At 36.5% G+C, this 19712-nt stretch overlaps 1 protein-coding gene across 3 annotated transcripts in view; it reads right to left on the bottom strand.

The window, feature by feature from the left end:
* Positions 1-19712, bottom strand: part of SACS (sacsin molecular chaperone) — an 85870-nt gene that overhangs the window by 3594 nt on the left and 62564 nt on the right. For all 3 annotated transcript variants that reach the window (XM_027776157.1, XM_027776158.1, XM_027776159.1), the window contains one exon: positions 1-9675. In XM_027776157.1, the coding sequence (XP_027631958.1) occupies positions 1-9675 (9675 nt within the window). The remainder of the gene's footprint in view (positions 9676-19712) is intronic.

Below are 19712 nucleotides of genomic sequence, written 5' to 3' on the forward strand. Positions count from 1 at the left end.
CTTTCCCTAAGTAGCACTGGCTCAGATCAACCAACATTTGCACACCAATATTCCCCTGGATTCTGCTTTTATAATGTGGTGCATCATCAAACACTAAGATGCTTGACTTTACCAACCTACCATCCTGGCTTGGAAGGTAAAGTGCAAGGTCTCGTACATTTTCAAGATCACTCCTCACCTTGACCGAATCATTTTGTAGACTCTTGAACAGACCAGAAACTACTCTCTTAACTGTACGCATTTCATTAGGATCTAACTGCTTTCCTTCAGAGTTTTTGAATATGCGACTCAACACTTCAACATATTGCTTAGTTGAAATAATATCTTCAGTACCTAAGTGTTTGAACAACTGATGAAACGTGCCAAGTTCTAAAGGAAGCTTGTACAAATAAGGTTTAAAATCAGATTCATATTCTAGGTTTATCACTACTTCCTCAGGCTTCAGAAGTTTCCAGCCATCTTCTACCATCACAAAAGCCACCCCTCGCAACTGAAAACGGAACTCCCTTTTTTCCGCACTGAGAAATTCATATATGCTCCTTAAGACTTTTGCTCTAGTTTTCACCATTTCTTCATCCAATGTCGTTATGTTACATATGTTTCTGCAATTATTAATGACCTTATCAAGAGGGGGATCCAGATTAACATTCAGCATATTTAAAACTTGTTCAAGCTGTTCTTGTGGACCAAGGTCACTGCCTTCCTGTTCTTTGATACCTAAGGGTGTGGCTTTCTCTGGAAGAATAGGGCAAGATGTCCATAACAGCTGGAGCACATCACACTGCTTAAATTTCGGATTTACTTGTGCCCCATTGAACTTTATAAGAGGAAGTGTTCCATTTACCTCTTGATATTGAGGATGAAATCTAATGAATTCAGCAGGGGCCCGCTCAGGACATAAGAATGGTATTAAAGACAGTTCTTTCAGAAAGTTGCCAGATAATAAATCTGTTCTCTCTTGAAATATATGATGGAGTAGGATATCGACTGTATTTTGCAAGGTTTCTTTGGACCAGTTTTCTGTATTTGCTCTCACACTGATTTCCTTAGCAAACTGTAACAGCTGCTGCTGAGAAAGTATGTACTTTAGTCCAATATTTCTTAAAAATTCAACCCAGGACGTCATAAATGCAACCTGGTTTTTGGGTTTTATAAGTTGTTCCAATTTTTTAAAGAAGTCCTTAGGAATAAATGATTTTTCAGGAAGCATGACTTCAAAAACCCTCACAGTTCTATCATAAAAATGTTTTGCTTGCTTCAGTCGACTGTTGGCATCATGGATTACCAACAAACTTTCTAGTTTTTCAAAAAGTTGTTCCTTAATTTCAGAATATTCTTCAATACTCGATAATCTATTCTTAAGATAGATCAAGTGCTCTAATTTTGCATCATAAGAGAGATTTTCAACTTTTGGTAGAAGGTGTTTCAAATACACCTCAAGATCATCTACAGGTACACAACCAAGCACCCCATATAGTTCTTTTAAGTGAATTTTTTCTTCCAGAAATGCAGATGATGATGACTGTGTCCATTTGTCCACTTCGGCTGAAGGGATACTTTTTGTAAGTACATAGCATGTTCCAAATTTCGCAATGCTCATATAGCGGCCACTTATAGATCTGTAGCATGGAAGTGACTTTAAAATTTTTATGTCATCTTGGGACATCAAGTGACTCAAATTGCAATTGAAATACATCAACAGTGCTTCAAAGTCATTTTCTACTAACTTTTCAGTTCTAAATGTTGAAGTTTGGACCATATAATGTACAGCTTTCAAGATACTGGTAGGGCTTTCTATGTTTGCTGTGTGGCATGACAGCAGAGGAACAAACGCACTGTCTTTGGAGCAGATCTTGTTCAAGGCAAGTTGAATACAGCCGGCTTTCATCAAAGCATGAAAAACTTTATCACTCTGGGCATTTGGGAAAACTGCAATGTGCATAAGGCTTAGAGGGAGCAGAACATCACCTTCAGGAACCACAAGCTGATTGGCTGAAACAGTAAACTTTGTTCCTGGAAGCAATGCCCAGTCTTTTAGGGTATCAACAACAATGTCAAAGGTTGGCTTCGTTTCTTCCTGATCTTCTTTGACACTTACAGACTCGCTGATAAAATGCCATGCATTCTTAAGCCAAGACTCACTTGCAAAATTGTCTTTCCACTTTGTGCAATTTTTGGTCTTATATTCTCGAGGCAACACAGAAGATAACAAATCAGCAAAGCTTGAAATGTCAAATACTTTTGCAACTTTATGGTTCAATAAAATATTACTGTATTTCAAATATAACGTATTCATAAACAAGTCTTTGCGGGATGGAATCAATTCATGGTATGTTGTTAGAAACTTGGGTCGTTTTGCATCAAAAGTTTGTAAAACACTGTCCAATGTAATGAGAAGGGGCAATCCTTCAACTTCGATCTCATTTTCTTCTGCATCCTTAAAACAATAATCGACTAAAAGTTTTAAACTATGAAAAAGTTTTAGATTAGTCTGTTGAAGACGACAAGGCAGCTTCCCAATGTGGCAATTAGTATCAGGGGAAGAAAATGTCATTAAAAAAGACCTAACATCAGCAGGAGTCACATAACTAACAGGAATATCTGCATCTATAAGGCAATGGTAAAGATTAGCGGTTTCATCACAGTTATACACCAAGTTGAAACCGATTTCTAGAAGTAAGTGTTTCAGTCTATAGACATTCTCTGCTACTGTTTTGCGTGTTGTGATATTATAATCTGCATTTTTAAGGTGCTGTAATTCATCCTGTAGTAAATTATCAAAAAATGGTCTAGTTTTATTTGAAGTAGACATATTAATCCAAGTAATTATAACAGCAGAGTGCAAATCTGAGCCATCAATATTTGGAGCCCGAACAACAGGTAAAAGACGTTTCATGTCTTCATGAATGCAACTATAGAGTGCTTTCACTAGACAATATAAATCTGGCTGTAGATCAAGCCTGTTAACTGGAAAAAATGATAAAAATTTCTTTAAAGTGTCCTTTACTACATGAATAGGTGTGTTCTGTAAAACTGATAACGTTGGGTCAGAACCAGGAAAATACCGCTTTTTTAACTGGATTAGTAACTCAACATATGCAGGAGCTATTAATGCTGTCATTAAACTGTTATTCCAGTCGCTTCGAACACCAACTCCATTATCATCACGCCACAGGTTTCTTCTGGCGGAATCTAGTGCAAAGTGGCCATTCACATGGAATGGCAGACCAGTCTCCAAAGACAAAGGCAAAAAGCAGAAGGCCCGATGGGGTTTTTTATAGTTGTGAGTAATGCAGGCAGCTACTCCACCACGCGGGAAGAGAGTAATATCTTGGTTCTTGTGAGCTGAAATAACACTCTTCGATACTTTGTCCATACTTGAAAAACCTGACCTATTACAAATGAGCCATGTAGTAAGATTTCCTTCAGAGTCCTCAGTATCCATAGTATACGTTATCTGTTGAACTGGGATGTCTTTGAGCTGCCTCTTTTTGGTAACACTATCAATTACAGATGCATGAAATTGTTTCCTTTTCAATCTGTCTCCATCAGTGATTTTGCCCTTTACGGAATACAACACATTTAGAGCTCCAGTAGCTTTATCTATCTCACAAATTGAAATTTTTTCCATGTGATTAAGAAACATTAGAAGTTCTGCTCCATCTGAACGCAATTTATCCAAAAGATTCTGGACCATTCTGTCTGATGATGGAACTGAGGAAATTTCTGAAACTTTTGCCATTTCTGCGTTACGAAGAGGAAATCTGAACATGGTGCAATTATCCAGTTTAAAGTGAGTTCCCAAATAAAGATCCAGAACATCTGAGAACTGTGTCCTAAAATCTGCATCCAAGTCTCTAAACATGCGTCCGGGACTAACAGATGTGGCTCCTGGTGCATATCTGGCATGAGGATCAAAAATGCACAGGATGTCATTGCCAGAAATGAAAGAAGGACAATCTGTAATATGATACACAGAGTTAAATCCTATTCCATATTGTCCGGTTTTACAAGGATTGCCTTCTTTGGTGCCTTTTCCGAGATTCTGAATTCCTCTAACATCATCTTCTGTAAAAGGCTGGTTGTTGTACACACAAAGTGCTGGCCCTTGTAATGGGGCCCATTTATCATCAAATATTCTATCAACTGGATGTTGCCTAGGATCAAACACAAAACAGATTTCTGTGGCTTTTGCATCATCAGCATTTTGAAGAAGCTCTTTCAACATTTCCTTTTCTGAAGGATATGCATTAAGGATGCTCTTAATTCTGCTAGTCAGTTTTTCTTTCTGTCCAAATTCTGTGCCAAGTGTGGTAAAACAGATGTTGGATGCATATCTTTCTAAGGCTTTATGTCTCTTTGGTATTGCTCCTAGCTTTACAGCTACTTCCCTGGGTATATCAGCATGACAATATTTCACAGTGGTATCCTTTACTTTTATCCAGGGACAATCGTTGTAGCATAATGATTTAGCAGGGAGAAGCATAAGATTAGTATCTGGCAATAATATCTTGCCATAATTTTTTTCACAAAATTCTTGTTTCTTTTCTCTAATGAGACTCCATATTCCTTCACTGATTATTCGTCGGCAAAGCTGAAAACTCTCTTCTGTTATTTGCTTTGTTCCTCTTTCTTGATCAATAGATTCCAAAACAAGGGCAAAATCTTCGACAGTAAATGACTGCCTCACACCCACGCTTTCAAAAAGTTCACGGAAATTATTTTTATATTTATTAGGCAACTGATAGAGGTAAGGTGCAGCTTCAAAATTTAAATGAAAAGAAATTTTTTCTGAGTCAACATATGCATTCTCAACAAGAATGAAGCTAAAATGTTTTAATTTTTCAATAATTGTTATCTTAGTGATTTCGTTTTGCATCATTGCTTCATGAAGGTATTTGTAGCAAGCATTGGTGATATTTTCCTGGTACAGTGTAATTCCATCATCGACTGATTTTGCAACTTCTTTCAATTGGTTGACAACCAGATCGACTGTTGGCTTCTTGAGTAATCCTAAAAATTCTTTAACAGCCAGAGACACTGAACCACAACCTCTGAAGGAATGGGAATTTTCATTTAGAATTGGTTGCAAAAGACAAACTATATCTTGATGTTCAGCCGTATAAAGGTCTGTTGCTGCAAACATGGTTTCAGGCTTAAAGCTGTTACCTTTCCAATTCAAAGAAAAACCTGCTGGTTTTGTTAGAAAGGGAAGGAAGGGGATTGTTTGATATTTTGCAGCAAAATCCTTTGCTCTGGGATCCCTAATTTTCAGTTTCTCATCAATGAGGCTTAATAGAATACTACTTCTTAGACAAGCAGCAACATGATCACTTTTATTTATTTCAGCTACTGACTCTGCACGTTCTAACATGTCATCCCATAAAATATCATCTTTTGCCATACCTAACTGAACTAGTTTAATCAAAATAATAGGATTAAGATAATCTAGAGTAGAACCATAAGGGAATCTTCCATCTTTAATATCAAATAACTTTGCAACTCGTCCTTCAGGGTGGATCAATCGTGATGGTAAAACCAAAGGATGGCCCTCCAAAGAGCAAGGGATACATGGAGTAACACGAAGGATTCCTGAGAACTCATCAACTTTTTCATTTAGAACAAAATTCATTAAAGGATCCCTAAGTTCTGCTTCAATTTCTTGAATATTTGGAAAAAACACTTCTGAAAAAAACTGTTTCTCTGAAAACGTATTTTCAAGCAGGATCTGTTTGCAGCCAGCTTCTTCAAATCCTAATTTTACTGAAGAAGGAAGTTCAACAGCACAGAGATTTTTGGACCCAGTCTTCTTGAGGTATTTCAAAAATATCTTGAAGGCTGCTGGACCAACATCTTTTCTTTTAAGTATAGAATCATCTAGAAATCTCACATTCTTCATTGAAACCCAAGTAGATCCATCAGAAAAGACCCTAGTCAATTCTTTCCCTTTTCCATGAGCTATATCTTCATAAAATCCTTGACAGATGACAGAAAAATCATCATGAACTAAATCAGGATCAGGCCACGCTGCATAGTAAGTATAATCAATGAGCTCCCCACTAGTGCACAGGTCCCGCAGGACACTGAGTGCCTGTAAGTAAGCTCTTACAATAACGTGCCTCATGAATGTGGTATTCCATCGTCCTTTTGTGTCTGTCTTCCAGATTTCTTTCCTATTAGAAGTAACAGCAAAGCATCCATTGATGTGTACTGGCAAACCTGTTTTTATTCGTAAAGGTAAGTAGCAAAACACTTCTCCATTGTGTGATTTCACAGTCCACTTCTGGTCCTGAATTTCAGACAACATAACACCCACAGCTCCACAAGGAACCAGTCCTAGTCTTCTTCCACTTTCACTCAGGGAGAACTTCAGAGCCTCTCCCGTATCCATGCAGGTACATATAAGCCATGTGGTACAGTCTACTGTTTTTTGTGGCAATTCATCCGATGGCTTTTTTGATTGGCCAGACTTAGCCATTTCAAAGAGAGCAGCAGGGTCATCATCTGGACCTCTAAAAAGTGGTGACTGTAAATCAGCAATCCTTCTGAACACATGGTGAAATTCTTCAACTGTGATCTGAAGGATGCAAGATGACTTTGGTGCATCCGTGGGAAGCTTTTTACTACTGCTGCTGCAAGTCTTCATGAGCTTAGCAGCTTCTTTTAAAACACTTGAAACAGGTGCACTCAATGCTTTGGAAGAACAAGATTTTTTTTTAATTATTATTGTATCTTGTGCTAAACTGGGATTGGTTTCCTCAATTTTCAAGTACTTCAAATACATTGAGTTTACACTCTGAGTGAAAATGATAAGCCTGTGCCCACAGAGACTAAATTCATCCACAAGAGAGTAAATATCTGCTGTATTATAGCAGGTACTACTAACTTCACTCACTTTTGCTTCCTGTTGAGTTCTAAAGGACAGACGGAAAAGAGTTCCATTGTAGCTGTAAGGTGCTTCTACAGTCAGAGGTAAATGACAGCCAAAAACATCTATAAATGGTTTGAACTGATTAGGAAATTTCCTAAGTCTCTTCTGTTGCTTACTCCAATTAATTTTGATACCAGGATTAGATCTGTCTTTAATGTGTTTACTGATATGATTTATGTTTGGATCAAACATTATCATGAATTCTCGACTCATAATGATAGGAATATCAGTGATATGGTACACAGAATTAAATCCAAGACCAAATTTTCCAACTTTGTCAACTTCTCCCCTTTTTAAAGATTCTCCTAACCTAGTTATATTCACGAAATCTGAATCTGAGAATTCAGAATTATTGAATGACCACAAAGCAGGCCCATGGCAAGCTGCCATCCCTGGGTCTAGGAGATTCTCTCTTATGTCCATATTTCTTCTCATATCAATCATAAAACTGCATTCTGTTGCATTTGCATCATCAGCGTTTTGAAGTAGTTCTTTAAAAATATCTGACACTGAAGGGTATTCTTCCAGAATATTTTTAATTCTTACAGTAAGTGGCTCTCTTTGTCCTGACTGTTCAAATCCCATATTTTCAGGATTGATCAATCTTGTACTGAGGCATGGAACTTTTAACCATTCTGCAGTTTTCATGGGTATGTCCTCATGTACCAAAATGATTGGCTCCACTGAATCTTCAAGTAAGTCATTGAGGTCATCAACTTTGATGTCACAATAACAGCATTCATGAATTGGCTTCATGATAAGTCTAGAGGGATTTTTGCTATGATGTATAGGAACTGGTGTATTGGGGCTTGCTGGAATCTGATTGCTATACAACCATCTGATGATATTCAACATAAGATGAAGATTTTGTTTGCTTTCTTGTTCACTGAGATCTTGGTCACTTTTGAGATATACCTTTTGAATGACCATAGAAATATGATCTGATGTCAACTCCTCTATTGAACCACAGACCTTAAAGAGTTGGTGGAATTTTGCCATGGTTTTAGGCACATTATGCAAATAAGGCTGAAGGTCAAGATCATGGATTGGCTTTATGACAGCTTGGGCAAGAGGGCAAAATTTTTTGCCAGTCCAAACCCATGGAAATTTTAAGGCTCTAAAAGAGTCTTTTCCTTCATTTAGATGATCATGCATGAATCCATAAATTTCAAGCAAAATATGCTGGAACTGATAATAGTCTTCATCACTAAAGGTTTTTGAAGTATACCAATCAACAACAGTTTTAAAGTGTTTTAGGACTGCACTGATGCTAGGTTTTGTGAAGATACCTAGTGCTTTTTCCAAGTTTACATGGATACTTTCAACAAGAGGAAGTGATGAGCCAACTAGAATTGCATAAGCAACATCACACATATCTGGTGGTGCACAAAGATTACAGAGATCTCCTTTCCAGACTAAAGAACCTGGATAATTTGGAGGCCTTTCCTTGCAAGCTGGAACCCATTTTATTTTCTTTAATGTCATCTTTCCTTCAGATGACTGCAAAAGTGTATGATTCTTATTTAAAACCAGTAAGAGTGTCTTGGCTTTCTTTAAAAGAGCATCCTGATTTGGACAAGAACTGACTTGTAAGGCTTCGATTTTTTTAGCCACTTGTACAACATCTTTCTCTTTAAGACTGGCTTCATTTTTTAAACCAATCTGTCTTAAAGAGTGAAGAATATCTGGTGAAGTAAAAACTGATGGTGGAAAACAGGTTTCTTCTTCACTATAAAAGAGGTCTTTCAGGACTTCTATATCAGGATCAAAGAGTTCACTGGCTGGTACTATCTGTTCCTGTGAAATCGGAATGAATTTTAATGGCATTAACCAATCAAGTACATTTGGGTTCTCATTTTTAAGAGAGGACAGGTTCTCAAGGATCCATAACATAAGGTGTGTAACCTCTTCATGTGAATAAAATGCATTTTCCATATCTTTTAAAACAAGCTTTAAGCAGCTAGTAGTCTTTAACTTCTCTATTTTCAACATGTTTGCCAAGCGAATAGTAGCTTCATCACTACTATCTATTACGGAAATAGATAGTCGTATATCTGGGGGAAGTTTGGCAGTATGGTGCAAGACTTTACAACCTTTCAATTTTGTATAAGAAGAGATTCCTTGACCAGATGAATGGTTAATTCGCTTAAATATTGTCAGTTCTTGAATGATTCTTTTCTCCTTTTCACTGATATCAGTTAAACTAGCCACGAATTTCCTCAGGGCATCTTTGTGTGTTGGAAGTAAAGAAGCTATTTGATTACACAATTTCTGCAATGGTATCTTCTCCATTATCTGCAAAACAGCACTTGGTAATGGTGAATGAATGTATTTCTTAATAAGTGGATGCTGTATAGAGGTATCTAATTTTTTAAGGACAATCCCTCCAAGTTTTTGTACAATGTCTGCTAAAAATTCTGGAAGCTGTGCTTCAGATTCATCATCTAAAATGACTAATGATGGAATCCTGAGTCTAATAAGCTCCACACATTCCTGACCTTCTTCTAGTGTAGTTCTGGGGATAAGTGGCATCTCGTCAAATAAAGTCAAATCTTCTGAAAAATGTATATAGAGATTCTTCCAAACCATCTTAAGCCATGAAAGAGATGGATGATTTCTGCCTTCATCAAATGGATACCACTGAACGATCAACTCTCTGCCAGGCCAGAATGTATTCATTACTTCTTTGATAAGGCGTGCAAATCGTTCTGGATTTAGAAGCTGCAGCTGAGTACATGGTCTTCCTGTAAATCATATATAGAGTGTTATAAACACACATAATTCTACTATAAGTTTCTACTCTCACAGATAAGATACTACTAGAAGGTTGTTCTAATTTGTTTATGTATAAGCAAAAACTCAGCATTACTAGGCTAAAATAACTTTAAAGTAATAATGATAGAGAATCTATATATACTTCCATATTTGTAATAACCTACAGAAGAAATCATTCTCTCTAGAAAGTGCTTAGTTTATATAAATATATAAAATACACTTTAAAAAGTTTATTAAAGTGTTCTATAATATTCTGCAAATGGGATCAACAGAGAAAACAATATTTCATGCTCACTGTCCACAAATAAATGTACAAAAGGGTATGTAGATAAAGTTATATAAGGATCTTTTTAGTTAAGGGTAAATATTGATAAGCAAACCAAATATGAATGTTTTTTGTGTGATTTCATGTTTCAGAAACTGCATGCCATATGGGACAGAGAGAATGGGACAAAGTCAGAGCATAGGTGGCATCTCCGTCACAGGTGACCAGCAATTTCTAAAGCTAGCCAGCAAGGAGACTTACATAGCCTTTCAACCACTAATCAGACGTGTACTTTAGATGTCATTCAATCTTTCCGGGGTTTGAATAAAGATTGCTGTATTCACATGACCAAATATAGGGCATATTTACAATGTCTCTAAAGTAGTTTTAGAAACAACTACTATTAAGCAGTGGTTGCCAGAGCCTGAGATTTTAAAGAAATGCTTAAGGCCAGGCAACGGGAGCAAGCAGAGCACTGTCATGAAGGCAGCGGTTGTCTCTCATCAGAGCAGCTCTACTTCTGGACATTGTATAAACCAGGAGAGTAGGCAGATATTTTGGGTGGGGAGGAAGTTTTTTGCTGATTTTAACAATAGGCCTAAAATTAACATGTTTTTTTTTCTAAGTGCGGTTTGTGTTTAAGAGTATTTATAGGATTTAAAATATCCTTGGAAAAAAAAGACTAAAAAGTACCAGTATATTTCCAATATGTATGTATTTGCTATTTAGGGAAACAAAGAACATCTCAAATTCAATCTTGTGAAACCTGACATTCAGTTTTCTCCCTACATACATACAACCTCTAGATTAAAAGCTTCTACTTAAAAGAGCAACTCTGGAAAACAATATAAGAGGGACACATCTCAGACCCTTGAAATTTTTCTATATCATTATTTTTTAACCAAGGAAAGGCACTTTTTTATTTCAGAGGCTTATATACCAAGAACATGACTGTACCTCCTACCAAGAAATCATCTTTCATGTTACAATAAGACCTTTTAAAATTACTGCCACAGAAATTTTAAAAAGGCACACTTTTGCAAGTTCAGGAAGACATCAAAACCCAAATTAAAATATTTTCAGTTTCTACATTGTGTGATTTTGAGTAACTCAAGTAGTAATACTTAAGAAATTATAAAATCTTGCCAGCAGTCTGACTAGTGTAATTTCTCTGAACGACGTTCTTTAAAAATGCTTACTGAATTGAACTATAACAGAATAACCAAATCATAAAGCAAAGACATACAATATTAAATATACAAGTGGGTTACAAATTAAAAATTCAAAATATTTGGAAAACAAAAAATTAAATATGCACCCTCTTTGTGTTCCATGTTAGCAATAGCCATATGATCTGCAACCTGTAGATCCTTCCCAAGATCCTTGCATGAAATTTGCCAATTTATAAAACACATACCTACCTTCAGGAAGAGTATTTAATATTAACGTGTAAGTAAAATGCCAAATAAAACACACACACACACATATCACATCACATACAGCATGCAAATAACACACCAGTCATGCTCAACTGAAAATACGATGGAAAATAAAGGAGAGAGAAAATGTAGCAATACACAATTCTAAGTAGATAAAGTCAATTCCATTTTAAGACCTGAACTCTACTTCGTGATTAAGACATTTAGTTTTTAACCCTGAAATACATATGAGAAGACTAAAAAAATTTCATGGAAAAATTAAAGTACAAGTTTCTTTCGGTACAAAAAGAAATGTTGAAATTCATGATACTTTTTAAAAATAATATGCATTTTTCACAAACTTTTTGAAGACCCATAGTATATTAACACAAGAAAAAAGATTCCATGTCCTGGATTAAGAAAGCCATTGGAATTATAAAAGCACCTCTAACAGGACTAGCAAAATAATTTCTATAACATTTTAATAAATGACTTGTGGTCTGGATGGCCTTAAAAATGAGCATAGTTGAAAGAGGTTAACTACAGTACTGAAATTGTTCCTAGAGACAGGAAGGTTTCATCTAAACTGTTATCAAATATGATCATTTAACTTGGAAGGAATTCTTCTAAGAGTAGTTTTTGCTTTACTATAGATCAGTTCAATCATTTATATATTCAAAATAATGACATCAACACAATGATTCACACTAATCAAAGACTGCGTTACTTTTTTATTATTTATATTTATGTATATGTTTATGGTCAGTCGTAATCTTAAAAATTAGTTCAATATGGATAGAAATATTCTCATCTACTTAAAAATTTACTTAATCTAGAAATCTCAGTCCTGGATGCTTTAACTAATTGGGAGTTACTCCATTAGACCAGTCTGCTTTGCAGTCACACCCAGCTGGCTATGATGAGGCTCTAAGCACAAGGACAATTTGTTAGTTTTCTTGTACAGAAAGTGGCAATGGCAGCTTTGATGGTTTGAGAGCGCTAAAAATGCTCCGCTGAGTGGAGATTCAAATTTTTTGTGAATTACATATGTGATCAGTGAGGGTCCAATTAAATGAAGTAGATTTAGTCAAATCTTCAATGAAACAACATAGAGTAAGAGAAAAGAAAGTGGAAAAGATAATACCACACAAAAAAGGAAGAAAAGGGCAGCCTGCCTGCAAAGTCAGACTCCAGCTGGCCCCTGCAAGTATAGCAGAAGTACTGCAAGTAGCTGGGGAGCCAGGGGAAGCATCCTGCTCTCACAAAGAGGCACAACAAGGCAGTTCGAAATAGCCCCAGTGCTCAAATCCCTCCCCTAGAAGTCAGCTCTGACAGGTGACTACTGACTTCCTAGCTTTTGTCTTGAGAACGAGATGCAATAAGGGTTAGAGAATTCACAGGCTTAAAGTCAGTCCCTAGGATGGGTGTTAATTAAGCAGCTTACTTACTAACTCAAGATTTTTCTTTCCTCTTTGATTTGATTATACCCTACAAAATATAGGATAAAGCTTTTAAGAAAACTATGGTAATAGTAGTTGTGAATAATAAGCCAGTTTTTGTTGTTGTGGTGGTGGGGGATGGTCACACCACAATCCCTTTTCCTCCAGTCTCCTCTTGGGATTTTGGGCACGCATGCACACGTGCGCAATGTGAGTTTCAAGCCATCAGGTCCAGGACTCAAACCGCACAGTTGGTCATGTGGGATCTAGAGCTTTAGCAACTAAGCCACCTGCTGGTCCATGCCACTTTTAATGTAAATTAGAAACCAAATTTAACACTTACATAAATTATTAGTATAATGATTTGGTTTTTAAATTAATTTTAGTGTATATATAATCTCCCTCAAAGAATAATATTTATCATAAAAGCAATTTCTATAAAGCAAATCTTGCATGCTCTAATTTTTAAGTGAAACATGCACTTAAGGGAAATAATACCACAGTTTGAGTTAAAATTTTTTTCACTTTAAAAAAAGAGCAGTCAGTAAAATGTCATGTTGTCACTATAAGGACGATCAGCCACCTGTGCCTACTGACAGCTGAGTTAGCAGCTGACATTTCAGTATGCCCAGGACAGAGGCTCCCTTCTGTCACCTGCCTTAGCTCTTGAAGCCATATTCCAAAATAATTAGCCAGAAGGTCCACTAACTTCAGAGCCAAAGTTCCCAGATTTTACTCCTTTTCAATCCTTTTTATTCAAAATACTGTGTGTATCATATTTACAGAAGTAAATTCACTATCACAGTTTCCCATTAAATACTACATCTTAAAATACAAATTTCCCGACAATTCTTTTATTTGGGACTAAATGTTCCATAAAATGAATGATTCTGAGTCATTTAAATACGATGTTATTGTGGCAGTTGTAACAAAAATATCTGTTTTAATATAGTTTCCTCTCTCCTTTAATAGTTATTATCATCAGAAAAAAAAATTAACATAATTGCTAACTACTTAGCTAAATGAAAAAACAGGATTCAAAGAACCAAATGAACAAAAACAACAAGCTTCAAATGAACACAACATTCAATTAGTTAGCCTACCTGAATATCCCCAGAGAAGTTGTTGTGCTAGAATATAATTAAATTCATTCTTAGAAAAAGCCAGAATTCTTACAATTTTCACAAGATGGCTACAAAACTTATTCTGTATCATAAGATAATGCTGTCTATAGAATCTTTACAATTACACTTTGTAAAAAGCCATAAAGAAAACCCTAACATAGCAAAATATTAAAACTGAGATTTAAAGATATATTTCAATGCAAATAAATTCAAACTACCTAAGAGTTGGGAGTCTTAGCTCAGAGAAAAAGCAAAGAAGACAGTATGTACTGTACATGCATTAATTACATTTCATTCACATAAAGTCATTTGATAAGCTAACAATGGTCTTTTTGCATAGATTATCATCATCTAATCTAGAGAAAGAAGAACTCTGATTTTTGAAAGGTTTTAGAGTATCTAGACAAAATAAGTGTACTTTGACTTTATGATAAAGGGAGATATGATCATATATTTCCACTGTTTGCTTATAGTAACCACCAGTAACAAATTTATGAGAACTACTCCATGGACATCTAATCCTACACTATATAAAGAAAGTTATTTGACTAAGAAGACTAATAACAGTTCTTTAAAATGTTTGTGCATTTGGGAACCTTGAGCCAAACTTAGAAGCTAAGACAGAGACCATAGGTCTAGCCAAAGGAATTTAAGCTTCTCCAATCTTGACATCCTTCAGACTACCTAAGGGGCAGCCATTCTATCAGTCAAGCAATACTGACTCAATGCTAAAAATATAGAAATGGTCCCAGATCTTGTCTTATAGTTTAATTGGGAGGCAGATATGAGACAAATTATTATACATAATTAAACAAAAGTAGACATGTATAAGTGCAATGAAAGCATATATGAGTTGCATGACAGATGAACATAAGAAATGTGATGAAGCGGCTAATGAGGCCCCTCCCCCCCCCACACACACACACTCACACCTGAGGAAAGAAAGCACACATTGTTTTCCATGGAAGGAAGCTCAAGAGAGATGATGAAATGAACAAAGGAGACGAGTAATAGTAAACATTTCATACAATCTTACCATGCATCAGGCATCTATATAACACCCAAATAAGAGCCTCACAGAAGATGTTAAGAATTTTCACCTTATAAAAGGGAAAAAGGAGGGACCAGCAGGTGGCATGGTGGTTAAGGCACTGTACACTCCCACATGGCTGATCAGGGTTCAAGTCCTGAATCTGGTGGCTTGCTTTCTCACTTCCTCTCTCTCTCACTCTCACCCTCTGTCTCTCTCTGGTCAATTAAAAAAAAAAAAAAAGAATAAATAAATAAATAATAAAATAAATAATTATTAAAAAATGGGAAAAAGGAGAAGTCTTTAAAAGATTTTCAATAAGAATTGAGAAAACAATATTTTAGAAAAATAATCTTGACAGTACTCTGTTGAATTAACTAGAGGCAAGAATGGGGAAAAGGGAACGGGGCTGGACAGTGGCATAGCACTCTGCAAGGCTGAGCCACATGGGAATATTCCAAGTTCAGGTCCAGAGACCTCCCTGAGTACACTGGGTACCGATGTCCACAATGTGGGGCTGGCTGAGACCAGGGTGGATCATGGTGTCAAGACCCTGCTCTCTCTTGCTGTCACTGTCTGTCTCTCTTGCTTATGAAAGAAATAAACAAACTTAAAAAAAATAGATGTGGGAAGATTTTCAAGTTTATGTCTGTATTTCAGAGAGATAGGATGGCTGCCTAAATGAGGATCAACATGGAACTGAGGGGGATGGAAGGTAGCATGGTGGTTAGGGGCGCTGGACTCCCATATGGCCGACTGCAGTTCAAATCCTGGACCTGGCGGCTTGCTTTCTCACTTTCCCTCTCTCTTTCTCTCTCTCTCTCGCTCTTTCTTTATCTCTTTCTCCCTCTGTGGTCAAATTTAAATAAATAAATAAATAAAGTTAAATAAAATAATTCTTAAAAATAAAAAAGTGGAACTGAGGAGAAAGTGACTCTCTAAAACATGGCTCTTTTAATTGACAAGTAGCTATGGAAGTAGTAGCTTAAAACATCTTCACAGCACAAATAATGCACCAAAATCTTTGTATTACCACTACCTATAAACCTGAGGCTGGTACCTAAAAATGTGTTTTGTATGAAGATTTCTAAACCTATGGATGAGATGTCATTCTCTCTGTAATAAAACACTGTAAATCATGACAAAGTTGTGTCAAAGAGGGCCTCCTTCCAGAAATGAAATCTATAGTCTTTCTGCTGTATGTTGGGGACCAAATCCATGCCAGCTGCCACTGACTTGCCATGCCCCTTCATGGAACTGCTCTACTCCCAATATTTGATAAAGTGTGTGTCACACTAATGGATAGAATACTGATTTACATGATTATAGAAGATGTTCACAATTTTGAAAAATTCACAACCTTGGATGTTCATAATCATGGACAGTCAGAACCAGAAACATTAATAATCACGACAAGTTCATAATCATGGATGTTCGTAATCAAGGACAGTCACAATCAAAGAAGTGAGTTCACAACCATGAAAAGCTCTCTAGCCCACATTAGTAAAACTACATTTCTTCTTAAAATCAATATCCATCGAAAAACATGCAGCAGGGGAGTGACATAATCATAAGAAAAGCAAGCACTGGAGACATGAATGTCAACTATAAGAGTATAATAATAATGTCAGAAGAAATTAAAGGACCTGTATCACAATGGTGGCCGTGGAATAAGACAATGGGATTGATACAGAAAATTTCCAGAGACTGATCAACAGAACCTGGAAACTGTGGGAAATAAAATTGAAGATTCGTTCTTGGGCAACTTCATAGATAGTTCTTTCTCAATAGGATCACTCAAAAAGAGAAAAATATTTGGGGAAAAAATGAGCACTAAAGTTTTCAAAATGTTGATTTGCCACATTTATGCAACTCCAAGTGCAAAATCATATTAACAGCTGCCACTTATCAGTATTTGTTATGTGACAGGTAATATGTTAAATTATATATTATGTACAAATCATTTGTTCTTCAAAATAATGCTTGCTATAAGTAAAATATTACAATAAAGCTTTTCATTACTTGCCCTACTAAAATGTAAATTTGGATAAAATTTGATTGTTTGATTATGATTGCTGCCATCCTCCATCTAACCCTTATTGTCATTTCATTATCCCTGAAACAAGGAATCCTGCATTTTATGTAATCAAACCCTGGGGCCTCTGATACATCTTTATGGAAGGATGTTATTATACTGTATTAATGGGTAGTCAGAAAAGTCATGACATATTTTTCTATGCAAAAATGCATCATTTCTGACAACCCAATACTATGCTATTGATGAGCAAACAGCCCAGAAAGGGTCTGTAACTTGTTCAAGGTCATACAATAAGTAGATTGTGTAATCACAGTCCAACTTTTTAATATCTACACTACACTGCCCCTCTTGAGATAGGTAGCTATTGAAGAAACAGATGTCCTTAGTACATGCATGGTAGTGGATGAGTAAACTCACACAAAGTAGAGAACAAAATAAAAGAGCTGAGGATGGAGCCCCTGAATTAACCCATAGGTAGGAGGTGAATTGAGGATAGAGGATTCACAAATAGTCCGGAGAATTAGGCAAAGAAGCAGGAGGACAACAAGAAGGAATGGTAACATAAAAGCTGAGGGGTTCAAAGAGGGAGTGATCAATAGTATCGAAGCTCCTAGGAAATCAAGAAGGAACAAAAAATGACCACAAATAAAAACTGGATCTAATAACAGAAGAATCATTCATTCTATCTCAGCTAGACAAATTCAGTGGAATGACAGTGGAAGCAGAAGTTTTTCTGGATTGCTGATGAATGGTGAAGATGTACAGACAGTAAAACTATTCTTACAAGCTAGATTCTGACAGAGTGCAATAAAGGAAATGAAAGTCAGTCTTTTATTTTTCCTGAAATGAGAGATAGTGAAATATGTTTGACTGTTAATGAAAAAAAGGCAATTGAAGAAAATACAAAAAGTAACAATACTTGGCTAAAGATTTTAAATGTATACAAGTAAAGAGTAAAATTATCAATTAATGAGACAGATTTTGTTTGAGCTATAGAATTAGAAGAGAGGTACCCATTGCAAAGAAAAAACATTGCAAGCTTCAAGTTTATGCAACAGCACTTTCAAGAGTGGCTGGTATTCACTGAACACTGGTAAATAGAATTCCATAATGCTCTACGTCAGCAAAACAATGGAGTAACCATTATGCACAGAGCAAAACCTATCAGACGTTGCTGTATACTTGTGATGCTTCCTATTGTGCTTTATGAAGGGAGCTCTATAAACATAATTCTTGGTCTCTCTTATCTCAACTTACTATACCCACCCCACCCCCCTTCCCCACACTACCAGCAAGTAGAATGACTTAACCGACCAATAGGTCTAGAAAGAGGACCTGTACAGACTCAGTAAGTCAGGGAGAGCTCCAACATGCTGTTTTACAGGGGTGGGACCCAAAAAAGGAAGCCTGTGGGTTTACAGAGTGGTCTGGGATTAGATGGGTGAGCTAGTTCAATTAATCCTTACGTTAAATTGTAGACGTCTACTGCCTGCTCTAAGATGTAATCACCAGAAGCTGGATTATCAGTGACAGGGTGACTTTTGACATCTGTTTGCTCAGCTCCTCTCTGTTTACGTCTTCCCTGATTCAGGAAGGAAAGCAAGGGTGTCGGTTGTTGGCCCCTCTTAGTCCCTACATCATCCTCCTCCCCAAACATTAAAACCATTTATAGCAGAACCAGCAGATGGCATAATGGTTACATTGCTGGACTCCCACATAGTCGACCACGGTTCAAGTTCTGGACCCCGTGGCTTAAAACTCATATTGGCACATCTGCAAGTGTGCCCAAAATCCCAAGTGGAGAATGGAGGAGAAGTGACTGTGGCATGGTCATCCCCCCAGGGGGTGATTTCTTGCTTTCTATCTTTCTGTCTCTGTCTGGCAAGTGTACATGCCCTGTAGCAAAAAATTTTCGGAAAAAAAAAATTATACCTATAAAATTACAACAAGAACCAATCTCTGGAACAAACAGTACAAAAATAAGAAGATGCCCAGGAGGCAGTTACCCATCATCCATACTAACAGTTGAAAATCTTATCAAGGCTAGAGATCAGAGTTACCAAATAATCATGAGAATGGAAGCACAACACTTAAATCTAGAAAAAGAAAAATGACCATGAAGACAATTTTTGAGAAGACTAAACCACATTTTATGGCAAAGAACAAAAATCACTAGATGAACATCGAGTGCAACAGTTCAAAGAAAATTAATCAAGAACCAGAAACAAAACATGGTGTATATGGTATGACCCAAAAATAATAAACCAGAATTTGTAGGAAGTGAGAAAATGAAAAGACATAAAGTGGGAAGATCCAACTTTATAAAGATGTCAAGTTACCTAAGCTAATTAATAAATTTAACTTACCCCTACAAATATAAAAGAGGTCTATTCCCTCCACCTATGTAGGGTTAGAGAATCTACAAGCTGTGGTCATGTTTGACCCCTCACAGTATTTGAAATTTTTGAGCAAAACAGTATTACTTTGTTGGCCTTCCATCCTTTTCACCTGATTTGGCTCTGAGTATCTTTCAACTGATTTCCAAATAAACATCCACCTCAGAAACAATCTGCCACCATCAAAAATATTATCTTTGAAAGGAGGAGATACAGGGGCCTGCGGGTGGCACAGTGGTTAAGATGATGGACTCGCACACGCTCAACTGCGGTTCACAGCAGCTTGAAACTCATGC

This window comes from Tupaia chinensis, unplaced genomic scaffold, assembly GCF_000334495.1.
Source record: "Tupaia chinensis unplaced genomic scaffold, TupChi_1.0 Scaffold000634_1, whole genome shotgun sequence".
In the NCBI taxonomy this organism is placed as follows: domain Eukaryota; kingdom Metazoa; phylum Chordata; class Mammalia; order Scandentia; family Tupaiidae; genus Tupaia; species Tupaia belangeri.